Genomic DNA, 27,521 nt, shown 5'->3' on the forward strand with positions numbered 1-27,521 from the left:
GCATGCCCTGAGCGGGATTCGAACCCTCAACCATTGGCTTCAGAGTCAGGCACGCGGTCATGAATCTTCCCAAAAAATGTACTTAGTAGTTTTTTGGTGTTTTCTGTCTCGAAAAATATCAGTCGCGGAGCATAATTTTTAGAATAAAGGATAGCACTCCTTTTTGTTACCGAAAATTTCCCCTTTCGAAATTTACGTTTTTGCGTGTAACATAAGACTAGGATTTACCAAATTTTTAAAAATACATAGTTTTTGAACTTTTTTCTATATCTTATTTTATTATAAATAATTAATTCTTCTTAAAAAAAAAAAACAACTGTAATTAAAGTAGGTAACAAATGTTAACGCAAATAATAATAAATATTTTTCGTAATTGAATAATTAATATAATCTCTTAAAATGTTTTCATTTTGAAATAAAAGTAATTAAGATTTATCTCAAAAGAATAACTGAGTATTTATTTGAAAATGAACTATCAAAAACCATAGAATTTGCAAGGATTTTAATTTTTTTTTCTTTTTTTTGCTCTTAGAACTAACCGTTCTATTATAATTAACTATAATTTTGCTACCAATTTAATTCTGTCTCAATTTGAATCTTTCTTATGAGACTCATGTCAAGGAGACTCATTTTAGATGATTTTACTAAGGCAAGACTATTTGATTTAGCACTACTTTTTGATTTAGCATTGAACTAATTTATCTGAAAAGATCTAAAAAAATATTCTTACCTTATATTCGCCGGTAAATTGTTCATCAGCAGGCATATCTTTAATCTAAAGAGAGAAACATTAATATCACAACTTAATAAAAGAATTGATTATTAAATATATGTTTATAACATCTCAAAACACTCTTTATATCCGAAGTATTAAAAACGATAAGTAGTTGAAAGTGGCTAAAATAACTGCTAAAACATTAAAATTACATTTTTTTGAGAATTGTTTTAGACAGAATTGAATGAGATAAAATTTAAATTGATAGAACAGATAGTTTTGAAGTTATGAAGGTTTTCTGCTTAATAAGTGCAATTCAAAAATAATACATTTTATAAAAACATTTTTGATTCCCATGCTTTATTGCTTTATTGAAATTACATGCATTTGCAGGCTTGTGTACTCAAATTAGCCTTATAAACCTTTGTCAAGTAGAAGGACTTTGTCAACAATTCAGAGAAAGACATCACAAAGAATACACCCAGGATTACGGCGGGATTCGAACCCGCTACCTCCACGCTTTGCACAGCGTTTGGTTGGCGACACCGCTCGGCCAGGGAGGGTCCTTTGGTTCGCATTTTGTTTCATTTGATTAGACGCGACAAAATGCATAGGAAACAGTACCTCACTTTCCTGTATAGCAATGTAGGGTGTGAAAATAAGAGCAGGTACGAAATTGTACTTTTTGTACATAAAACACTTCTAAACTATTAATCAAATCATCTGGGTACTAATTTCATACAATTGCGTGCAAAATTGCATTCGAAAATGAAATGACATATTCAGATAGTTGCTGGATAGCAATATAAAGTGTATACATCAGTCCGTTTTAAAAGAAGCATTGTTTATACACAAAAATTCTTTCAACTTTCGAACTTATTGTTCTATTGGCTCGTGTATAGTACACGAATGCATCGGAAACGATGACTTATTGTTTCAGATAGCAATCAGATGAGTAAGTTGGATCAAGTACACATTTGTACTTTTTATACATCAGGGATGAGATTGGCCAAAAAGCAAAAAAGCTGAATTTCCACGTGAGTAAATTTTACGCGTGTGCAATCGTTTAATAATAAATTCCTGACAATTTAAGATAACAAACAACAAAAATTGCCATTTTAGTTTGAAAAAATTACATGATAATCAGCAACTATTTAGATAATTATTTTTCATATGATAAGAATTTCGCATTTTATATCATAAATAACAGCAGCATTATTTCTTAAATTTCGGTGCTGAAATTTACTTCCACGAAAACTTCCACGAAAAATTTAATAATTTTTTAAGTGATTGCTTTTGTTTGCTATATCTTTCTTTCTTTCTTTTTTTTGTTGCTTAATTTGCTTCAAACGCTTTATGTTTTACAAAACAAGCAAAAATCCTTTAACAAGGTCAAATTTCTCGTAATGCAGCTTGTGAATGAGGGGAAACAGATTGGTGATTAATTTAGTCGTTAGCCCATCTTCAAACATCTTTTCACAAATCCTATTTTCTCTTTCTTTACCTGCCTTTGTCATTCTTCTTTTCAAGCACAGAATGTAAGTTTTGAATATGCTTATATATACTAATAATTATTGATAGAAAAACAGTCACATTTATACTAACTAATTTTAAAAAAACCTACTTCTTACAAGAATCGCGATAATTGATTTTAAACCCGTGTGAATACGAATCGTTGCATAGGTTTTTAAAAAAGCGTAAATACAAATAGTGATATTGGATTTTTAAATCTCGTAAATAAGAATCATATTGCAGTATATTCAAATCGCGTGAATAAGAATCGAAATGTTAGCAAATTCCGGTCTTGAGACTTTTAAAAAGCTTGTTTGAGGAAGTGACGTTTGAATTACGAAAATATGAACTATCCGGCGGGCGGGTAAAAAAAGAGGAAAATCGTATCTTCTGTGCGTGAAAGCGGCGAAAATAGCTAAAATGTAAAAATGTGAAAGAATTGACAGATATGTACGTTGAATTCTCTGTTTATCTTTGAAAATCGAAAATAAATATAATTCTTTTATTTCAACGGCTAAATTTTTCGAAAAAGCAAGATATTAATTAATAAATATAATATTAATATAATAAATTTTAAAAAAAAAGTGAAAATTTTAGATAATCGGAGTTTTTGATAAAAAGGTTGATATTCGAGACACAAAAGTAAAAAAAGCGGAAATCCGCTAAAAAGCGGAAAAATCTCATTCCTGATACATAAAAACCTTATGTTTTTTAAACTATTAGACTAATCGTCTTAGGGCTCATTAAATTCAGCGGGTAAAATATACATCGAAAAATATGTCTCACGGAGTATATGCTCATTTCTTCCCCTAAAATCACCCCCATTTCCCTCAAAAAGGGGAAAAGTGTATAGAGAACAGAAGGATAGTTTTCAGGTATCATTCATAATAACATACCAAAGCTGTCTATGAAAAAAAATTTGGGTATTAATTTTTTCAACAGAGAGATATATAGATCTATATAGAGATTTGTTATAAGAAAATCGCATTTTTAGTTTCTTTCTCGAAATTTATTGTTTCTAATTCAGATTGAAAATAATATTTAGTTTTAATCACTCAGTTTTGAAAATGTAAACGTTACCGATTTCCATTTAAAAATGTATAAAGCATAAGTATCAGTCACCAATTTCAAATTTTTCCTGATTTCAATTTGACAATTTTGAATTTCGGAACACCCCTAAAGGGAAAGCTATATCTACGTGCTTAATGCTGCCAAAGTTTACTGCGAAATTTTGAGCGATAATAATTCAGCTGTCCAGATTAGCTCCCCGCTCCCCAAAAACACAGTACGAAATCTCATATCTGGAGGTCTGTTTCACATAAGTGTTTATTTCCTGTATTTCAACAACAACAACAACAATAAATTAAAAAAAAAAGTTTTTTTTTTTTGGCGGGGAGCAATGCGCACTGTTATAAGTTTAAAGTCGAATCAGGCAAATGTAAAAAAAATGCGAAGAGTTAAAAAAAAAAAATTAGAGAGATATTATAACTATGAATTTTAACGAGAAGGAATATGAAATTACCCGTGAATAGGCTCTGTTTGAGATTTAATTGAAAAAGTTATAATCAATAACGATTCTCCTTGTTTATACTTTACTTATATTTAATCATTTCAGTTTTCTGAATAATTTAATCATTAATAAGGTTTTTCTGCTTCATCGTAAGTTTTAAATTGAATTAGGAAATTTAAGGAATAATTAAGAAATATATCTCTATTTTACTTTTTCAAAGGTGATTGGGGATAAGTAATCGCAATTAATTCAATTACATTTATCAATCAAAATAGATAAGTATATCTATTACTTTTCCTTGAGAAAAATTCTTTTTTGCCCCGTCTGGCCATTTAAGAAAAACTAAGTAATTGGAAGAATCCAATTACTTACTAAAATAACTGGAATAAGAATTGAATAAGGTACACTGTGAAAGAAAAATGGCTGACCCAGCATTTTTTGTTCGAAATGGAAGATAAAGGCCATTGTTCTTTATTTCCAAACGCTTCCGCACCAATGTAAGATAATTTTAGTACTAAATATTGTAAAGACAGCTCAAAATTTGCACAATCCGGGCACACACAAAAAAGGTTTTTTTTTGTCCTCAACCCTTTACTTAGTGAGTAGCAAAACGTTGCACGATCATACGCATCAGGTTTTGGCAGGGCAGAGAAGATTCACAACAAACCCAACTTTTAGCATTGTTTATATAACGACGTTAAATGTTCCGCCATTATCGATGATGATTAGAATCTTATTAAAAGAAGAGGTTTTATCGTTAAGATTAATAGTAGTTGAAAAATAACCTGAAAATCGTTTGAATTTATACACAGAAAAAATTTCATAAGTTGGTGACAAAAAAAGAAACAGCTTGTCTCGTTTATTGCTATGCATTAGATCCGATATATTTATTATGACCTTTTTTGCATAATTCAGCTTCTTTATTTGCTCAATTCATATTTCCATTTTTTTAACCAACTAAGATACAGAAAAATAAATAATTATATATTTGAAAACTACGATACGTTTCATTATAGTTTGATGCCTCACTCTTAAATATTCCATAATATTTTTTTGTTGAAATTTTAAATAAGTTCTGGGACATGGAGCTCTTAATTACAGTTCGCTCCTAATCTATTCAACATATCAGAAGTTTAACGGTTGTTAATCGAATTTTCACATGACGTCATTATTCTTTGTTTCATAAAAAAAATTTTATCAATATTTTATATTAAATATTTTAAGCAGAAAATTAAACTACATTAAATAGTTAAAATCTCAACCAATAATAAAATGCAGTTCCTATTTTTAACAAATTTAGGGAACATTCTTGCTGAGTGTGTTTTATCGTTCTACTTTAAAATAGACCAATCAAATTCTAACTTTCTAAATGATTCTATACGAATTTTTATTTTGAGGAAAAAGTGACAAAAAATATGGTCGGTGCAGCGAAATGAAAAGTTTGTTTTCAAAAGATTCGAATTCTACACTAAATTATGTTTTCAAAGCATTTGAATTCTACACAAAATCGATAACAAAAAGAAATAGAAGAAATATCTCCATTCTTTAAGACGTGAACCGCTAAAAGTTTTTAATCTATTTTCGAGCGGTATCATCAGAGCAGCTTGGAGCGAGTTGCGAAAGCTCCGTGTCTCAGAAGCACCCCATTTTAAACTTTTTTCACTGCCACAAATGTTAAGTAGCAAACGATAAAAGAAAAACGATTATGATTATTATTGTTTTATGCGATATGTTGGAGCGGTATTCCAGTGATAGAGAATATGTTCTTTGGGAAAAATTTTCTTTCTTGCAGTTTAAAATTTTATTACGAAATATTTATTCCTTTTCCAACTTAAGTACTTTTCAGAGCTACTGAATTTTATTGCTATATATTTATTCTTTTTATAATGGATAATGATGATACGGGTTGTAATATTAGCTTATTAATTTAGCTACTTATAAATATACTTTTTATTTAACTGGAAAATCTATTGAAAAAGGCAGCCTCCAGTATATCGGAATAAATGTAAGCATTGATTTATATTTGACATTTCTTTAGTAAAAGTGTTTAATTGTAACGTAAATTATGTTTCAATTTAAAAAGTCGCCATATTTAGCGACAAAAAGCGTTGTTTGGCACACTATTAGAAAATCATGTAAACAGGTTGTCTTAGCCTTGATAATGCTTACAGGCTAGCTTTGCCACGACTATAGAAAAAAAATATGTAACATGAAAAAAAACTTAAAAATTATTTTTACGTTAATTACTACTCAAACTGAACAGAAAAATCGATTGAAAAAATATTTTTTTTCTAGCTTTCATTTAAAAAAAAAGAAGAAGAAAATAATGCAGAGGATATAAAATTTTACCAGTTAAATAAACATGAAGAAGAAGAAAAAAATATTTCCGAAACTGTAATCGCAGATTAAAACGAAAGCAGTGAAAACCTGACAGCCTCACAGGTGAGAATTTGCAAGGTCAATTCTTTCTTTGAAAGAGAGAGAGAGATAAAATGGATAAGTCATTTTTCATCTCTACCTTAGAGATATCACTTCATGCTAAGATAGTTTTATCAACGACTCGTGTTACGAAAATTTAAGACGAAAAAGAAACCGGTTTTATAACAATTAGTATGCAGTGCATACTTTGTGATGGCCTCTGTTGATGTTTTTTTTAAGTAATTTATATAGAAAAAAATGTAAATGTCGCACTTATAACTTAATGAAAAGCAGTGTTAAATTTTTTTAATAAAATAAAATAAAATAAAATAAATAAATGAACCAGTTTATTTATTTTAAATCTGAATTTTTAAAAAATCTTTTTTAAGATACTTCACGTATTTTTACATACATTTAATTTTGTAATCAGTTAAAATTCATAAATATAATTAAAATATTATATTTATTAACACTATATTTATTAACATTATAATTGAAAACAATTGAAATATTATTAAGAAAAATCATAATACATTTCTAACTCTGTTACGGCATTCAAAAGTGTGTTGATTCAATACTTGCAAGTGTATCATTTAAATTTACGAAAATTAAATAGAAATGCATAAATATTAAAGACTGAAAAACCGTTTAAAAAATGGATATTAATTAATTATTTTTCTTTCTTTCTGTCAAATTAAAAAAAAAGCTATTTTCCGTGATTGGTTTAAATTTTCCTTTTATTCTTATTTTGCATTCTAAAAAAAATCCGTTAGAAAAAAAAATAAGTAAAATTAAAAAGTCATTTCATAAAGTGCTGTAATTTATTTCACCATAAGTACTTGTGCAATTTCGCTAATTAAAACTAACGCAACAATATATTTACTTACTATAAATTTTAAATCTGGTTTTAAACAATAAAAAATTTAAACGATCTCATATTAAAATGATGTTTTAAACTAAGATATTGTTACAAAATAATTTGTTTCATACAATAAAAATCTGTATGTTTTGACTCATTATTAAATCATTATTTAACGAACCCTACAGCAAAGTACTAATTGATACTCATATAAATCGAAATAAAACTCTTACTATAATAAGGACACTTTTTACAAAATTATTTCTTATTATTTTATTACTAGTAATGGTACAATATTTTAAGTAAATAAAAATATCTTACAACATTTTAACAATTAATAACACATATCATGTTCGCTTTTTTAATTATCTTTACATAATATTATAATTTTTTTCTAAATTATAAAAGCAATTAAATTTTATTTTAAATAGATAATTTGCTTTGCCATTGACGACTAAAGGCTTAAATTAAGTTTTTAGTTTATTAAACTGTTTTCCATATTTTCTAAAGGTATGAGAAGCTCATTTTTTGAACTAATGTTTAGAAATAAGTTTAAATATTTGCGTTCATTAAAAAAAATATAAATGTTTCATGTTTGATGTAACGGAAAATATTATGCTTTATAATGAACAATTCAATTTTTAAATTATTTTGTATTAAAAAATCCATATTTTAATTTGTATTTAGCTCTAGTAGTTATAAAGATTTTTAAAAAAAACTTTTAAAAATTTAAATTACAATTATTGATATATTTTAATTTTATTGTTTTTTAAAGCAAAAATACTTATCAAAATCTAAAATATATTGTTCTATTTACTAAAACCAAATTTAAGATGTACTTAAACTTTGTAAAATTTCTATTTGGAAGATGCCTGAATTAAGTTTTATTGTATTTTCTAAGAAATAGCCAAACAAATATTCGAATTTGTAAAATATCTACTTGGAAGGAATCGTAAATAAATTTAGATTTATTTTATTTTCTAAAAATTATCAAACAAATTTTTAAATTTCTAAAATATTTACATGGAATGGACCATAGATAAGTTTTTATATAATTTCTAAAGTTAATCAAACAAAATTCCCGAATTTGTAAAATCTCTATTTGAAAGCGACCATAAATAAATTTAAATTTTTCTTTGAAATTAAAATAAATTTAAATTTATTTTAGTTTCTAAAAATATCAAGCAATATATTAAATTTTTGAAAATGTTTACATGGAATGGACCATAGATAACTTTTAATTTAAATATTATTCGAACATTTCTAATATTAATCGAACAAATTCCCAAATTTGTAAAATCTCTATTTGGAAGTTGCCATACATAAATTTAAATTTATTTTATTTCCTAAAAATTACCGAACAAATCTTTAAATTTATAAAATATTTGCATGGAATGGACCATAGATAAGTTAGTATTTAATTTCTAAAATTAATCGAACAAATTCCTTAATTTTATAAATAATAATCTACTTCAGAGAGATGAGAAAATTTTGTTTTTGGTGAAATTTCCTTTTGAGATTGATATCCGGGTAGTAAGTTTTATCTCATTTATTTCACATTTCCTGCCAAATAATCATTTTAAGAGGAACAAAATGTAGCCTTTTTACAATATTTTTAATCAAGCAGTAATTAATAAAAGGCTTTATAAATTAAAGTATTTCGAAAACAATCTTTAAAAAGAGACAACAAATTATTGTTCGGAATTAGTTTAAATCTTACAATGAGAGTCCGATAGTCAGCAAATGTCAATTTCCTCCAATTTTCGTTTTGAGAAATTTACGAAATTCGGCCATTATTACTATTTGGCTCCTACGCCGTAAAATGTCGACATTCACTGTGGGAGAGTTCTGAATGTCAACATCTTCTGACATAAGTAAGAAAAAATTAAATTTAACTAAACAATTTTATTCAACATTCATCATCGGTGCATGCTGAAAGTTGATAAGTTCTGGTGAAAATAAAAAAAAGTTATGTTTAGCAAACCAATTTTATTCAGCATTCACTATAGGTGCATGCTGAATGTCGATGTTTGCTGGCGTTAAAGAGAACTAATGAATTCAATAAATATTTTCGTGCATTCACCAACGCAACTATATGAATGTAAATATCAACATTCATCGTAGGATGTTGACATTCACACACTCGGGCCTTTCACAATTACCACAAAGTCTACATTGCACCTGCAAATTCTATGATACCCAAAACTGTGAACATCCCTGGTGCTCCTACAAAAACGATTGGCACTCTTATTTTATGCTATTTAAGTGGGTTTTAGCAGTCAATTTTAGGCGGTAAATTCAGTATTCGAAGGCCACATTTGATCGTAGGTTCTACACTTAAAGCCTACAATATTGCTTTTATAAATCTAATTGAAACTAATAGAAGTAGATGTGAATATGAAGAGCATTGAAATTCTAATTCATTTGCCGTAGTGATTATTGGAATTTGACGAGTGATAACGAACAGGGAGCGATGACCCATAGTGAGGTAACAATTGGACTCTAGTAACAATTTTACCCTGGCCCCAGTTGGGCTCACAATGGGTTCTATATGAACATACCGAGGAACCAATATTAGGATGTTTATATTTTGTAATATTGGTCTTATATAGGGGGAATATCGGCCTTTAATTCAGGACTTATATTGGTTGGTCAATGAATATAAAATATCGGGTGAATCTGATAATTCCATATAAGCCGATATTGGTTGTAAAGTGGCTGCAAAATATCGAGTAAATTGGACAATTCTATTTAGGCCTAATATTGGGGGAAATAATGGCTCTTTGAACCCCTATTAAGCTGAGATTCATGAATATTGGTCCAATGAGGGGCGAGGGCCCAAGTTATTTTGCTGCAAGGGGAGTTGAATGCAGCTGTAATAGCTTACTTATCAATACACTTTTAAAATATTGTTTTTGTTTGCATGTGTTCAAAACTGTTAGAGGAGGTAGCGCACTTCATAAAGATTGAGTATTACACAGCAACGTATGGCAGGAAATGAGAGCGCACACAGCTAGGAGAGCCTCCCGAATGACAGTTGACTGTTCGTGCTAATTAGAGCCAATACTTTAAAGTAAATTGCCTGAATTTCATTAAATTTAATATTTTCAATGATTATTATCGAAAATCGTATTCAATTGCCCATAGGTTGCAACCTAATTGGCAAATCAGTTGCCAAATGCTTAGAATGAAGAGTCTATTTCTGGAACTAAAATAATGTAATTATCATCAATAATCGTTAGAGAACATAAAATTAAGATGAATAAAAACACCAGTTCAAATGTTCAGGAATGGCCACTCCATCAGTGGAGAGACGAAGTCAGATTCGTCTTATAGCTTTGCTATTCTCAATCCTTATAATGTGCCCAGTTTTGACCACTCATTTTGTAACACTCTGTATAGTGCAACCAACCGGTTGAAGACCGAAATACGGTACTAGCCCAATCGTTAAAATAGTTGCCTTTAAGGTAGGCAGGTACTTTATTTACGCCGCACTAGAGCAGCACAATGGGCTATTTGCGACAGTCTGGGAAACGTCCCTGAGGATGATCCGAAGGCATACCATGGCAATTTTGATCCCCTACAGAGGGGATGGCTCCCCTGCTTTGGTAGCCCAACGACCTGAACGCGAAGTCGAGCACTTTACGGTAGAACAGTTTAACGAAGCCCAATACCACACACCATCGTTCCCTACGCAGGCTGATCAAAGAGGTCACCCACCCGCTTACTGACAGCAACCAGTTCTACTTGACTTCGGTTCGGTGTCTTTACGATCAGCCCACTGCGGGACTTGCCCTTAAGGAGGTGCGCAGTTTGACGAAATGATATCAACGCCTCAAATTAAATCCTCCAAAATTCTCGTCGGTTTCAGAATAAAAGGCAGACTTACTTGAACTGGACCATCTTGAATGCGTTGCTCGTACTGATACATCTTTTTGTAGAGTTTTAGTTCTGTCCTTCTCTGTTCCTGGTGCTCATCGTGTTGCGGTAAACAGCAATCATATTCTCGAATCATATAATGTCTTTCAGGCATTATCCAACGATGGACGGGGAACACGTGATGACCACCATGCACTTTGTCTTCCACTTCGATCTTCTCTAAGAACCAACTGTGACCCAGGCCGAAGGAATCACGCCATAATTCGATCTACAACGAAACATTGATTTTGAATTTAAAATAATTTCGAAATAAATCACAAGAACAGAAAAATTCGACTCAATGCGCACACTCGACGGAAAAAAAGATCTCATTTAAGGGGTCTACAAAAATCGTAAAATTTTTTTTATGAGTTTTTGTTTCATTATTGTAAAGAAGCGTTGTTAATTTTCCTTCCAAAGGGAAAATCTCAATAAGAAAGCGAGATAATTTTTAATTTCGTTTTTTTAATGCTAACATCAGTTTTTATTGTTCATCGTATTGAACTGAAATGCCGAAATGTTGAAGGTTGTATAATATATTTTGAGATTCATAAGCTTTATATTCTCATACAATCAAGAAAGGGGAGGAAAATAATTTAATAGAAGCTCTAGAAAAAGTTAAAACGCAGGAAATAACAATTCGAGATGTATGTAAAAGAGCTGATTTTTTTCTTCTTCAGGTTTTCTTATTTATACAGATTTAATTAACAGGGATCTGTCGAGACATTTTGTGAAAGGTCCGGTTTTGTGAAATTGTGAAAAAATTGCTTACATTCTTTCAACCAGGGTCCGCTTTTATGAATTTGTGCAAATAGGGTCCGGTTATTGCAAAAAACTTTTTCAAGGAGTTTTTAAATTGTAAATAGATACAAGATTATGCTCGGCACTGCAAAATTATAATAAAAAAATATTAATACAATAATGAAGATAAACAAATTTGTGAAGGGTCGGATAAAAAAAAATCATTTTGTGAAGGGTCCGTTTTTAAGTTAAAATATTTCGTGAAGGGTCCGTTTTTATGAAAAGATATTTTGTGATATTTAACGGACCCAAATTTCTTCTAAACAGACCCCTGATTAATGTTTATTTTTCAAAGAAAGACAGAACAATTATTATTGTAAAAAAATAATGAAAAGCTTCAAAATTTATCAATAAAAAAAAAAAAAAAAAAAAAAATCGAATTTTGTCGAATTTTTTTTTTTAGAGAGAGGTTGAATAATTTTGCTATTGTAGAGCATTTCCAAAAAGTTTTAAATTCCTATTCAAATTTGCTAATGCTTATTTTGTTTAGATGAAAGTAAAATAATTACCATTAAAAAAATAGAGAAGTTATACGATTCATAATTAAAACAATTAAAATAAGCCATGTTTATTTTGTTACTTATGGAAAGCTACAAAATTCACAATTAAAACAATTTAAATTTCTTCTTGTTTATTTTTTTTCAGACAAAGGTTGAATAACAAAGAATTGTAAAAACTGTAAGTGAAGTTTCAATGGGCACGTACATTATATTGAATTTTTTTAAAATATTTCTTTTAAAAATTCTTTACATTTTGCAAAAAAAAGTTTCATTTTAGTTTTATAATTAATCATATTCGAATTCTATCATCTTAATGAAAGAAAATAACATTCTATCGATTAATTAAGCACCGTGTAGCAAACAATCCACCTTTTACTGTCTAGTTTAAATAAATATGCGTCTTTTAAATAAATAAAAAAAAAGGTTTCTAGAATATAATTTTTAAATCTTTTTTTTTCAATTGTTTTTCATTACTTAATGTTATAAACTAAATATTGTTGAAAACAAAAATCAACTTGAACAGAATTTGAACAATATAATAACCATAATTAACATGAATTATATTTGTAAACAATTAAGTATGTGTTAATAGCACCCAATGGTGTTTTTTTAAAAATATTTGTTATTCAAATTTCGTTTTAAAAAATTTAAAAGGAAGCCCTTTAAGTCGATTCCTTTCTTCTACTCAATGAAATTCATTTAAAATTGTCAAGGTTGTTAATTGTCTGGAGGGCAAAGATAGATCAAGATTAAGATAAATAAAAGGAGAGAAATTCTTGTCATTTATGTTTTGCATGTTTTTTTCTCGCAATTTCAGTATAGTGCCTCTTCAAAACACGATTCGTTCCAATAGAATAGTTTGTAAATCGGAGGTTTTGCAATAATTTAAGTAAATACCGTAAAATATTTGGTCTTCGTTCAAAAACATTTAACCACTTGAGACCTAATATATTGGGCAATATTTGATACAATTACTTTTAAGGAATAATATTTCACGGTATTTTTTTTCTTTTTCTATACTTTGCCGAGCGACTGTTTACATAAAAATATAATTGGATTTACCCTCGTTAGTCGAAATTTTTAATTACAACGATGAATTATAAGAAAGGTAAGAAATTCGATTCCAGTCAACATTCGAACAGTTTTATGGCAAATTCAATAGTTTGAGTCTTGTAGATTTTACTGCAATATATAAATCATAAAAATATCCTATTACGTGTAAAAAGCCAACAAATTACAATGCATCCCTTATCAATTAAATAAATGAAAAATAATTTAACACAATGGATTGAAATAAATTTTTAAATAAACACCTTTATCTTTTTTTAAAAGTTTTTATCTTCATAAAGGACAAAAATCGAAAAAACCCGGCTTTCGCACAATGCTCCCGAATTACCCAATCATTTTCCTAAACAGACATCTGAAAAACATTCATATTAAATGTATATAATATCAGAGATAATAATGAATAATGCTGCCAAAGTATGGTATGATCTCTTAACGATTGTAACTATTAAAGTGTCCGGGCTATATTTTTGATACTTCTAAAAAATTACGAACGAAATTTTGATTAATTATTTATTTGTTTTATCATTTATTTTATTTATTAATTTTTCGCTGGTGGGCCATTTTATAGAAATAAAAATTTTCATAAATTTTCTAAAATAATTTTGTGTTGTTTATTTTTAATAAAATTCAAAATACGTAGTTAGCTTCAATATTGCTATTTTTATTAGCTTTTTATTTCTTTTAAAAACAAATTCCCTACTATACTTTGTCAACAGTTTTTGCTATTAACGAAAGCTAAATTTTTAGAATTGTTGATTTTTATTTATTTATTTAATTTAATGCACTACAATAGAATTGTTTTTCTTCTATTTATCAAAAACAAATAAAAATAAAATATTTGAAAAACTTCATTTTAAGCTTCAAACAGTCATCATTATTAGTTTCTGAGATACATTGCTTTCGCTGATAGCAACTGATTGTCTAGCTGTCTGATTGATAGCTGATTGTCTAGCCTCTCTCCATGTTGAAAAAACGTGGGAAAAAGTTAAAAATTAAACGGGAAAAAACGAAACCGAAATCTGATCCTTCTCTGTAAAGTTAATTAGATCTCTAAAGGATAGAAATTTTTTGAAATAATATCTATTAAAATAACAATAAAAAGTAATAAAAATCTATCACGTGTGGTTGTATTCCAAACTCTTTCAAAAAATCTGTTGATTTTCGAAATAGGCTTCATGCATTCAAAAATAATGTAAAAAACATAACAACTTTACAGAGAGAGTTTTTTTTAACAAAAAAGGTTGTATAGATTTAAAAGAAAATACGCAAATATGAGAATCAATAAAAAAAAGCATAAGTAAAGGAATTTAAAGAAAATTATGGGAAAGTTGATATTAAATAAAGTTTTCATATATAACTAAAACTAAAAAAAAACAGATTGCATTGGAAAATGACAAAAAAAGAAGAAGATAAAAAGACTTAATTGAAGATATATAGATAAATCAAAATTTTTTGCAAACGGTAAAGGAAAAGGTATTGGGTCTTATGATAGATTGTTTAAGAAAGAATCTTTTAAATGCAAAATACTATTAACGAAGTTTTCCAATTTTTTTCAATATCTCGTTAAATAATTTCGAATTTGTTTTTTGTACACTTGCTAAATGATACAATTAATTATTAGCGTAAAAAATATACAGTATGAGTGCGGTATTAAAAAAAATGACTTAAAAGTGACCCACTTTAAAAAAGATGCAAGTATAGAATATTAAAATATAATATTTTTTGTTACATCAAAAATCAGTGCTATCATTTCCTGAAATACAATGAAGAATATTTTCAAACGTTATACTATTTAACAGATACAAGAGAGTAAAAAACTCAACGTAACTTAAATGTTTTAAACAATTGTTAAAAAATTTTGAGTATTTACCTAAAATATTCAATATAATAAGTATTGAATATTTAACTAAAAAAATGAATTAATATTTCAAAATAATATTTCGATCAAAGAGTAACATAACCAATTAGAATATTATTCATTTTTTAAAGCACACTATTGCATCAAATATTCGTAAAATTAATGTATAAAATTTCTCATTGAATATTATTAATTTTTTAAAGCACACTATTACATCAAAAATTCGTAACAGTAATTTATAAAATTACTCATTGAATATTTTCGAACACTTTTTGATTTATAATTGAAGACTACCATAAAGTAAAAAGAAATCAACATAGCAAATGTTATTTTTAAAAGCTTCAAAAATGATTAACCCCTTTACTAGAAATATTTAAGGTAGTATAAATAAGAAGGTAGTATAGATGAAGTAACAAAAATGACTTAATCTTTTACAAGAAACGTGAAAATATTAAATAAAAAGAAAAAAAAAATGATCTTAACTTACTTTTAGTGGAAGGCCAAAACCATTTCCAGAACTAGCAAAAAAGGTGCATTTTTGCCCCCTTTCGTGGTCATTTTTTAAAGTTCTGTTTAATTTAATGATATCAGTGGACTGTCCGTTTTCGTCATGAAGGATTATCCAAATGTTAGCATCTGTGCCCGCTTTTTTACGGTCACCCGTTGTAACGTGAATAGTTAATTCGCGATTAGTTTCATCCCGATGGAAATGGGACAAAATACGACCCACAACGGAACTTATATATTTCCACAATGACATCCTTCACTTCAAAATAAATTTTTTTAAAAAAATGTATAATAATTCCACTTTATGCTTCAGAATTTTTTTAAAAACGCAAATTCAAAAGTTCTTGTAAAACAACGAAGAAACTGGATGAACATTTTTCAGATTAGAAACCGTAAAATCTTAGAAAGAAAACACAGAACCTCCGAATCTAAAAATGAGCGCTAAACGAACGGAATAATGTGACATTGTCTGTTCTGTTGATCGCACGAGTGTAAAAAAGTTAACTAGATAGATAAACGCCGGAACTTGTTTTCTAGAAATGACATTGCAACTGCAGACTACGAAACGGAACTTCAGTTCCGTTTTCGTGAAACTGGGGTTAACCGTACATTGCATCTTCACTATTTCACACTATTATTCGAAATAATTTAGTTTCATTTCGAGCAGAATACACCAGACGTCATTTTTCTAACCCAGGGAAACACCATGTTATTCCCGTAAGGAGAACTTCAGGTGGCTGGACAAGGTCATCAGACCAGTTTTTCGCCAATAGCTCGCCAAGGAACAATTTCTCTAAACCGTTAATTTATAGAAGAAATATGATGGAGATGAAACGAGCAGGGGTTCACCTACTGAGAGACGAGTTTCACGATTAGAGATGAGTCGGGCTCATTAGTTGGAAATGTCTTCGAACTTGGGCTCACTCTAAAGTTTTCTTATACTTTCTAATTACATTCAAACGTATAAAAATCTGTTTGGCTCCTTGCTTAGTTACGAAGTGTTAATATATATATATATATATATATATATATATATATATATATATATATATATATATATATATATATATATATATATATATATATATATGGGGCATTCCATGCAAAATTTACACCCATGATACAAAAATGATATGATTTATTTTTTTTACTGTTCTTTATTGAAAATAAATCGACACGTATTTTTGCGTTTTTGTTTAAATTGCATATTTTTGACTGTACGAATTTTTGAAAATTTCGCTTATTTGCTCTCATGACTTTGCAATTATTTTTTTAACGTATTGCCACCCAACGACAAAAATATATAAATACACTTTCTTGAAGTGATTTTTCTCAAATTTTAAGAAAATCATCATTAAAATATAAAATTTTTTGTTTTTAACATTAAAAAATTCATTTTTTGAAAACAACAACAACTTTTTTTTTGCAATTTGGACTGTTCTGATTTTTTTTAATATTTCGACAGTGTGAAGTATAATCAATAATGATATTAATTCCAAAATTTTGGAATGGTAAGGCACTTTGTTCAAAAGATATAAACAAAACAGTGTCGGCGTGCACGCCGCGTTCTAGTTTAGTATGTAGCGGATAAGTTCGAGAACAGTCGAGCCATATTCTACATAAATAATCACAATATATTTTATAATTATATAAATATATAAACAATTAATAAATATTTTTAGTTAATAATAATTATTATTTTATTGTTTATTATAAATAAAAATTTAGATATTTTACATGATATTAACGCATAACAAAAATTAAGACATAAAATAATAATGAAGTGTGATATGCATACTTTTATTAATTTCAAGCTAATCTCTTCTTTTTTCGAGATAGTCTCTTCCTTTTTCCCTTCAATATAGATACTCGTTCAGAAGTTTCAGAAGACGAGTATTGTTTATTATAAAAATTGTTGTCTTTGTCGGGTATAATGCTTGCGGGTATAAAGTCGGGTCTTAATATAAAAGGAACACTTTTATATTAAGAATAATGTTGTGATCTGCTGTTGCAAAACGTCAGGCTACATACAAACTTGTAACGAGTGACGAGCGGCGTTGCGTACGGCGCGTGCGCCGTCATTGTTTTGTTTATGTCTTCTGAACAAAGTGTCTTACCATTCCAAAAATTTGGAATTAATATCATTATTAATTATACTACCCACTGTCAAAAAATCAAAAAAATCAAAAAAGTCCAAATTGCAAAAAAAAAATAAATTGTTTATATCTTTTATTTTGTTTATTTTGTTTATATCTTTTGAACAAAGTGTCTTACCATTCCAAAAATTTGGAATTATTATCATTATTAATTACACTACACACTGTCTAAATATAAAAAAAATCAAAAAAGTCCAAATTGCAAAAAAAAAAGAAAAAAAAATGTTTTTTTTTTCTTTTTTTTCTTCAAAAAATGAATTTTTTAATGTTAAAAACAAAAAAATTTATATTTTAATGTTGATTTTCTTAAAATTTGAGAGAAATCACTTCAAGAAAGTGTATTTAAATATTTTTGCTGCTGGATGGCAATACGTTAAAAAATTACTTGCAAAGTAGTACGTGCAAAATTTTCTATGATTCATATAGTCAACAATATGCAATTTAAGCAAAAACGAAAAACTACATGTCGATTTACTTTCAATAAAAAACAATAAAAAAAATAAATATATCATTTTTGCATCATGGGTGTAAATCTTGTATGGATTGCCCCATATATATATATATATATATATATATATATATATATATATATATATATATATATATATATATATATATATATATATATATATATATATATATATATATGTTTGGAAAGAAAGATATTTGCACAGATTAACAAAACCTTAAATGTCCATACTAATCAAAGATTGCATTATTTTTGCTCTACACATTCTGATAAATTTTTATTGGCTTACTCAGTTTGGGAATTATTGGTTTGCAAAAACAGTTATGTAAATTCCTCTGAGAAGGTTAAGAATACTGACAAAACTTCTACAATGCAGAAAAGTTATACATGTATTATAGTAAATAATGCAAAGGGATTATATTACTAAATAACACTCTCCTTAAAGTATAATGTTTAGAAACATAAAATAATTTAATATATCCGTTGTTGAACAGTCAACTCAATTTTTGGGTTTGTGACTTCCATTGTTTAATCCCGTAGCCTTGTAATTATGATCCCAATGCAGAAGACAAGGGAACTCCTGGATCAAGTATCGGGTGAAATTTTTCTTCGTGGAGGACTTTTTGACGGAACTAACCAGCATTTGCGTTACATAGAAAGGAAAACTAAGAAAGCCACCCACGAATATCCTAACGGTAAGGGAACTCTAACGCATGATATCCGTCTACCACTCTGGATATTTGACGCTAGCACTGTGCTCGGTGTAAGACGAATGTGGAATTCGCATCGCCAGCCATCGCTGAGATTCGTAAAATGCATTTAAAATGCCATCGAAAAATGACTTTTTTAAATTTTTACTCAGTTATTCCCCATTGAAGTATAAAGTAGCAGTATTGAACGAACTTTTAAACTACTCTTTAACTGTTTAAATCATAAAAAAGAAGTGTACTTTCATTAGGATACTGAGTAATAATAATTAAGATCTGCGCAGAATTTATTGGTGATCATTAAAATATAATAAATTAAAATGTGGGAAATGAAAAGGGAAATGTATAGGAATAATTGAAATTAAGGGTTTACTGGATATGAAAGCGAAAAAAAAAGTTATTTAAGTGGTACTAAAAGTGGTAATATGGATTGATCAGTATATTATATAAATATAAAATTCCAACAATGTCAAACGGCGGTTAACATATAATTTAAATATAAGTTTTGCAATAATAAAAAAAATCTTGAATGATTGTTCAAGACTATTGTTTAAAACGTATGCAATGAGAGTTTCAATAATGTCTGTATTAAAAAGTATTCTTAGAAGGAAATATAATTGTCAACAATACTCTAAAAGAAGTACAAAGAAATTCTTAAAACACTCATTCTTATCTTTGAATAAGCATTGAAAGGTGAAGCTTTGAAAATGAATCGCCTTATGAATGCAATTTGCATATCAGGATGGTTTTCGTTTTTTCTCAGAAAGAAAAAAACTATGCCTGAGCTGCTTTCTGCAGCAAGTATGATTGAAGAGACCCACGGGTCTCAATTATCCGATCTTGGCATAACATCTGGCCATGGTGACCAAAGGTCATTGTGTGATTTTGTTGTAAAAGACCCTCCGCGTATAGTCTCTACATTTGTAGAGTCACAAGAACCGGAGTGGTACAGGAATGATTGGGAAGAATCAGGAATCAGAAAGTTTTACAGTGGTGACGCTAGTTTGATTCATCCACCAGAAATAGGTGGTTGCACTAATGCACCACTGAAAGCTGAAATCAAACTGATCAGTGAGTAGTCATTATTTTTTTAAATAAATATTTTCATAACAAACGTGGATTTAGAAATGACCTCCACTCGCCGTAACGTGCAGCGCAGAAGAAGAAAATCGGAGCACCTAGAATATGTTTTAATCAAATGATTTCCAAGTTCTAGAACTCAATCTTAATGGTTAACGGCGGTAATCTAAAATATTCTAATTAATAAGTGCAAACGGTATTTCTAGTTACGAAATTCAACACCAATCTTTTCTCTCTCTCAATAAACATACCTTTTGTTTGATGGTTTCATATACATGACTCTGTAAATAAAGTGTGTAGTTGCAATTTGGAAAACAGGGTCCCAATAGTTTGGTCAGGAGAGTTTGGATTTCTTAATTTTGCTATTTGAGTAATTCGCCGTGTCTCGAGAACTTCTTAAGCAAGCCAAAAGTGTTTTGTACACAATCATAAATTTAGTTATTATAATTTAAATATAAATTTTTCAATAATAAGTTACATAAAAGTGATCAAACTAATCGTATTTAGTTTATCTAAATATAATTCTACGCAAAAAATAATTATTAATAGCTTTTTATTACTTTTACGATGTAATTTACCAATGCAACTTTAAGTGGCAAAGTACAAAATGTGAATGAAATTGGTCAAATAAATTTCTTAGGAATTTAAAATTTTAAAAATACGGCTTTTCTAAATTTTGACAAATCAAAAAACTATTCGACCGAATGAGGAAAAAACTTTATGTTTAGACCTTCAGCCTTTCTATTCCTTTTCCTCTTTTTTCTCCTTTTGCTCCTTCTATAAAACTTTATAAATTTTCTATATCTTACAATTCAAATTTTGTGACCTTAATACGGGACATCGCTATCTTATGAACTGCTGGTAACAACATAATGGTGGAAAGATAAAACAACAGGTAATTAATTTGAAAATGGCGACAGGTATGGTATTGAAGTACTAATTGGTGAGAGCGTGTCAGAACCAATGTCTAGAAAATTAAAATAATATTTACTTGTTATGATTCAAAGTTTCATTGGAAAAAACGAAAAAGGAAATAAAGTGATGAAAGTGGTACTAAAGTTTTCGATATTATCGCCTTTTTCTGAAGTACTACTGGTAATGGCCTAATAGGGAGAAGATAAAAGAACTGGTACTAAATTCAAAATTGGCGACATGTATAGTTTTGAAGAAATTGGTGAGAGCGTGTCTAAGTGGAACTAAAGATTTTGGTTATATCTTCTTATGAACTGATAAATTTTTTATATCTCACACTTCATATTTTTCGACCAATAATAAATACAGTTAAAAAATATAATAAAAAACTGCCAAACGAGCTCATTAAATGTTGTTTCTGAAACTTAAGCAGCAGAGCACATAACTCTTTTATATCAGATTACTATTACTGTGATACGCATGAAACTCAAATTATTTTTTCAGTTGATCAACTCTGAAAATAAGTAGCCAAATTTACCGATCCTCTTTACATTTTCAATCATTTAATTCTTCGAAGCATGTTGTTTTCCATAATTATTACACCAATAATTTATGAATAATATTTAATTTTAAACTAAACATAAGAATAAGATAAAAATAATTTTTTGAGTATCATTTAACTTTTGTTTAAAACGTAATACAGTCCAATGAATCTGATACTTGGTGATAAAATGTAACTTATTAGTTTACTATTATACACAAATTAACAACTGAAATAAATGAAAGCTTTCTTTTTCATAAAGAGTTTTCGAATTGAGATATTTTAAAATTTAGAGAAAAAAAAATAAAAAAATGTATTTTTTAAAATGTGTATGTTTCAAAATTCCACGCAATTAATTACATCATTCTGAGGTGAAAGTTGCACCAAAAAAACGTGAAGAGTAGGGGAGAGTGGGGTCAATTGTAACAGTTTTTACTTAACTATTTTTAACTAACAAAAAATCCAATATATTATTAGTATTAATTGACAGACGAGTAAAGTAGACTATCCTCTACTAGAAAAAATAAATAAATACCTAATTTTAAATGTTATTATATTAGTTATTAACAATTTTTGACAGTCGAGCACTTGTTACAATTGTCCCCACTTACGGGGTCAATTGTAACAATTCATAAATTCAACTAAAACATAGTTAATTATACATAGTATCATAGTTGTGATATATTTCTTTATTGATCAAAATAGTAGTGATATTTTAGGAGTAAAAATAATAATGAGCAGAGACCTAAAGGGGTAACTTTATTTTTGTATTTAACTTTATATTTAACTTCAAGGGGTTAAAAATTTTAATTTATGCTGTGAAAGGTGACACATAAAATAATGCACATGCAACATAGTATAAATGGTATAGGAAACTATTGGTGGTTCTTAAAGACTTAAGTAATGGTTTGTAAACATAAGATTATTTATTTTCACCTGTTACAATCGTTCCTTTACTTATTGTTACAATTGTCCCCATTACGCCATTTCAGCTTCATTTGTTAAAAACAATGCTAGTTAATTAGCAAAACTAATCCTTTTTTTTATTGAAATGTTAATTAAGGTGTACACTTACATATTCGGTTACTAATTTTTATTTGTTTAAACAAAATTACTTTGTTACAATATAATATTCTAATACCAAAAAAAGTACTTGCGTGGCGTGAAAATATCTTTTGTGATCTAACTCTTTGAAATGTTAATTAAGGTGTACACTTACATATTCGGTTACTAATTTTTATTTGTTTAAACAAAATTACTTTGTTACAATATAATATTCTAATACCAAAAAAAGTACTTGCGTGGCGTGAAAATATCTTTTGTGATCTAACTCTTTCAAAAGTACATAAAAATGATTGCCATCAGGGGTGCACATGTAGATTTATTAAATACACCTTGTGCGCCACCTAGGAACCAAATCTAGAACCCGACACTCGAAAATTTTGCTCTGTTACAATCGTACCCTGTTACAATTGACCCCACTCTCCCCTAGTAATAAAACTACTTAGTTATTACAGGGTGAGTTAAGTTGTTCTAATTTTAAAGTGTTTTAAATTCACTTTAATTTCAAGAAATGGGTTGGACAGCTTTAAATGCATTACTTTTAAATATCAAATGTGCTTTCGCAGATGGGAAAGAGTAAAAATACTTTGTTTCCCTAATCTTTCCTTACCATTTTTACCGGTTGCGACAGCCCTGTTTAATTTATTTATCTCTGAAAACTTATTAGGACAAAATGTATTAGACAAAATGCATTCGAATTGTTCACTTTATACTTCTTTGTTTCAGTGAAATAAAACGTTCTACTTGGACAGGTTTGAACAACAAAATACAAGTTTTTTTTTTAACGTTAAATGAAAAGAAACGTTTTACATGATTTTTTAGGAATGAATGCGATAAAAAAGAGAGATAAATCTCGTTACTTATCCTTTAAAAAAGTATCTTAAGCTACAAAATGTAATTAAAATATTTACACGATAAATGTTTTTAACAGAAAAAAATTTATGTTATTCTAATAATAACATTAAGAGATCCAATGTTTGTTTCACCCATATTCTGGTTTGAAATAAATCTAATCCCTTCAGATTTGTTACATGCAACAAAACTTAGTCTTCTAATTTCATTCATTTTGTATTACGCTTCAAAACTAGAAGCATTATTCGTAGACACCCTGTGTTAAAAATAATGGTAATTAAATACTGTATTTAGTATTTTGGCTCTTTTTCCAGACGTGATTCCTGGTTCAAGTGTGAAACTCTACCGAAAAGGAAAGAGAGTGAAAAAGTTTGAAATTGCTGTCTCAAATGATACTGTCACCATCATATTTATAAAACATAAACTGAGTGACAGTGGAATTTACCATCTTGCTCTGTGCCACAACAACAACGAGGACAGCGTGTTATTGAATTTGTCTTTCCATAGTGAGTTTTGGATTTTAAATTTTCTTAAACTAAAATTTCATTCGATTGTTATTAATACTACATGACTTATTTCGTAGTTCAATGTTTCACGCATTGAATTTTATTTTCACGGCTAATTACTACAAAAAAAATGGTGGTCATGCACTTATTTTTTAATCTAGTTCAAGTTAAAACAAAACTATAATAATATATTTTATTAATTCTGGAATATTTTTACTTCTTTTTTATTTACTTGCTTTCGTAACCCAGGCGATGGAATCTTGAACCTAAAAGTATGAACCCTTCCTGATTAGCTAGAGCTCTCTACCTACTATAGGGGAAGTATAATAACGCATTTGAGAATCGTTTTCAGATCACTACAAATAAAATGTATCGTCATATTATTGGCAAAAGAAATTTTTTTGCAATTCACATTACATTTCCGAATTTTTTCGCATAGCTAAAGCAATAAAATTTGAGATGCAGCTATGTGCTGGAAGACAATTTAAATTGCGATCCTTTTCTTTTTTCTCTTTTTTTAACAGATATTAAAATTTATCACAATAGTATGTTCAATCAAGAATCAACTGTTTTCTATGAACTAGAATACCTTAATTTGTACTGGAGCTCTGTACTGGGGGACAATTATTTCTTAACCGCTTCAGGGAAAGTTTATCGCGATATTATCGACAAAGAGAATGTATCTTCAATTAAAATTCTGATCAACTGTCGAATATTAAGAGTGCAAAAATGTCAATTGTAACTCTGCACCTTATAACAATACAAGTTATCTGATGATGTCAAATAAATTTCAAGTTAGCATATTAAGTTAGCTAAATGATTTCTAGGCAAGTTAGCTTAATGATACAATTTATATTTCTTTTATCACCAATCGAAATTTACCAACTGAAAAACCCAAAATTAAAGAGTAAAATAATAAAAACAAATTAAATTTCGATAAAATGCTTTTCTTTTATCTATTTTTGTCGCACTAAAAATTGAAAAACGTAGTATATCACCATCTTAATAAATATATCTCCACAATAAATTCCCCTCACGTATTTCAAAAGTGATGTACTTTATGTTTTTCGTTGTCAGTGTGATTAAAAAAAATCATTTTAGTCTTTTCATTTCCCTTAAAAAACATAGTTTTAAAATTTTCCCTTTATTTATTCTTTATTAGGTAAATAAAAATTTATTTTGCATTCAAAGTATGTTAAAAGCGATCAACCAGAACTAGTTAACCTGACAATTTTGAACACATATTGTTAGCATAATTTGTATCGTAAAAAGGGAGAGCATCTTAGAAAAATATGCATAGTTTGATTTGTTTGTAGTACAATATCAAATTACATTGATTACACGCAACAAAAAAGTTGCGCAATACCATTTTATTTAAAGCAATGAATTGTAATTTCGAAGTTATGATTGAAAAAGTATTTATCAGCTTTCACTTTACACAAACCTTCCTACTAAGTTGATTTTAACTTTAACTAAGAACTTTGATTTTAAAATACAAATTTAAATTCACTCGATTTCGATTAGAATAAATCTCTCATTAATGCGTTTATGCTTTACGCATATTTGTTAGAGATTATGATGTGATTTTCGGAGTTTATTTACTTTATAGCATGAAAGACATTTTTTGTGCTGATTAAACATTACTAAGCATTGCATATTGTATCGTACCTAAAATAATACTCTGAAAAAGTTTTATTAAAAAAACAAAGAATAATTATTTTTTGCTTAAATCCTTAAAAACATTTAATTAACACTGAATAACACTTATTTTCGTATATACTGTTACTATTCAGTTGATTTTTATTTATACGATTGAAATAATAACCAAGATGACTCGCTCGAAATACCCTTGACCTTCTTTTGTTTTTCTTTTTTCTTAGGAATGATCAAAAAGAAGATCGATTTTTACTCACATTTGCCAAAACCTAAAGGTGAAAAATATTGGAACTTCTTCGAGGAAAAAGGCAAATTTTACGGATATCAAAAAAGATTCAACCTTTAGGTTGCAAATGAGGAAATGCCAAAAATAGGTAAACTTGAAATATGTTTAAGTTTACGTTAATGTTAATAGTTTTATGTTAAGTTATTTAATGATTAGAATACAAGTTTAATCAGTCTTATTTTAATTTTTGCAATAAAATAGATAATTCTTTTTTTATCTTCCTTTGTAACAGCAGATACGCAGATCTTCCTTTGTAACAGCAGATCAGCTTTGCAACAGCAGATTACGAGCAAAAGAAAACTATAATTAAAACCTTACCTAAGAAACTTAATTCAACAATGAAACAGAATGGAAATTATATTTAACTTCTAACGGCAAACTTCCAAATCAAATAAACTTTTTCTAACAGCAATCTATGTCGATAGTGCTGATGAGCCATTAAAAGGCTTTAAAAGTTCGATCCCATGATCCATTGGGGTCGAGAATTGATGGAGTTTTGAACAGATAAAAACGTTTTTAACCATTATTTGCATTTTTTTTACTTTTTACAAAGCGTATAATAGAATATACAGACTAGAAAAAAGTGTAGTTAATTATTGTTGTAAATTATTTAAGTTACTCTGTAATAATAAAAATTTATAATTAACTCTTTATTTTTTTACAGTTTAAGAAGGCATGCAGTCTAAGAAGATGCTTGTATTTATGTTGATGACTTATATTCTTATTTATTCTTATTTATTCTTTTATATTCTTATTTATTCTTATATATTCTGAGTTGCACTGTGCGCCCAAAATTTTTTGTACATAATAAAATCCTTTCGGCCAATTGATTTTGTTTTTCTTAGAAGTTGGTGTGATTTTTGCTTTTACAACTTTTTTAGTGGTTTATCAATAAAAGTAATTCATATTTCTTCTCAAACATGGTTCATACGTACCTGGCAAAAACTAAAAAACGGCAGTAATATTAACATTATTTTTTTCATTATTACGTTTGTATATTGTATAAGGAATATTTTATTTTATCTAAGCAAATATATACAAATCCGAGAAATCTGCAATTTTGATTCGACAGTCAAAGCTAATATTAAGAAATTTTCAGCTTCTTTATAACAAAATTGATACCAGATAGTTATTTTTTCCAGTTGAGTTACGAACCCTTTTAAATAAAATAACTTTCGCAAATCCTAAAACAGATGGAAATTTTGGCTTAAAATATAATTGTAGTTTCATATTAATTTTCATAACTCAGTAACTATGTTTGTAATCCACATAATATATGGGTTGCAGAAATACACACAATTTGAAGAAGAGGATAGGATTTGTAATTGTTACTGTGATGAATGACCGAAATTGGTGGTTGTTGACTTCCAACGGTGAATGTTGTCAATCACATAGTCTCTTTGGTAAATGTCCGAAATATATAATAGGTCTAGTTAAGTGCCACTGCCCGGTGTGCCCTACATCAATGTTTAGTGCCACTGCCCAGTATTCATTTAACCGGTACTCCGAAGACTGATGTTTCTCCTAATTTATCCTCAGCAGATATTAAAATATCGAATAAATATAATAATATCAACGAATAAATTAATATCAAATCGGATACAACAAATATTTCGGACATTCACCAA

The 27,521-nt window shown here is 28.3% G+C and overlaps 1 protein-coding gene and 1 long non-coding RNA gene across 4 annotated transcripts in view; one reads left to right on the forward strand and one right to left on the reverse strand.

Moving 5' to 3' along the window:
* The window catches only part of LOC107442379 (polyunsaturated fatty acid lipoxygenase ALOX15B), a 60,965-nt gene extending 34,620 nt beyond the window's left edge, over nt 1–26,345 (reverse strand). Inside the window, exons 1-3 of one of the 2 annotated variants that reach the window (XM_071179397.2) lie at nt 26,212–26,345; nt 10,904–11,161; nt 731–775 (exon numbers count right to left, since the gene is read on the reverse strand). In XM_071179397.2, coding sequence (XP_071035498.1) covers nt 731–775; nt 10,904–11,047 — 189 coding nt within the window. In that variant the 5' untranslated portion in view covers nt 11,048–11,161; nt 26,212–26,345. Of the gene's footprint in view, nt 1–730; nt 776–10,903; nt 11,162–15,646; nt 16,414–26,211 lie in introns of those variants that run through there. The other variant, XM_043051416.3, reaches the window with a different exon arrangement.
* On the forward strand, nt 1,532–26,712 carry LOC122271147 (uncharacterized). Of its 2 annotated transcripts, none has more exons than XR_006226199.3 (4): nt 1,532–1,752; nt 23,760–23,951; nt 25,832–25,981; nt 26,558–26,712. It is a non-coding gene; the product is annotated as an uncharacterized LOC122271147 (long non-coding RNA). The 2 variants fall into 2 exon arrangements; XR_006226200.3 differs by lacking the exon at nt 1,532–1,752 and adding an exon at nt 2,088–2,253.
* Nucleotides 26,713–27,521: the final 809 nt, after the last annotated feature.

Source organism: Parasteatoda tepidariorum, chromosome 1, assembly GCF_982258835.1.
Source record: "Parasteatoda tepidariorum strain Cologne lab strain chromosome 1, Ptep-v5.0, whole genome shotgun sequence".
In the NCBI taxonomy this organism is placed as follows: Eukaryota; Metazoa; Arthropoda; class Arachnida; order Araneae; family Theridiidae; genus Parasteatoda; species Parasteatoda tepidariorum.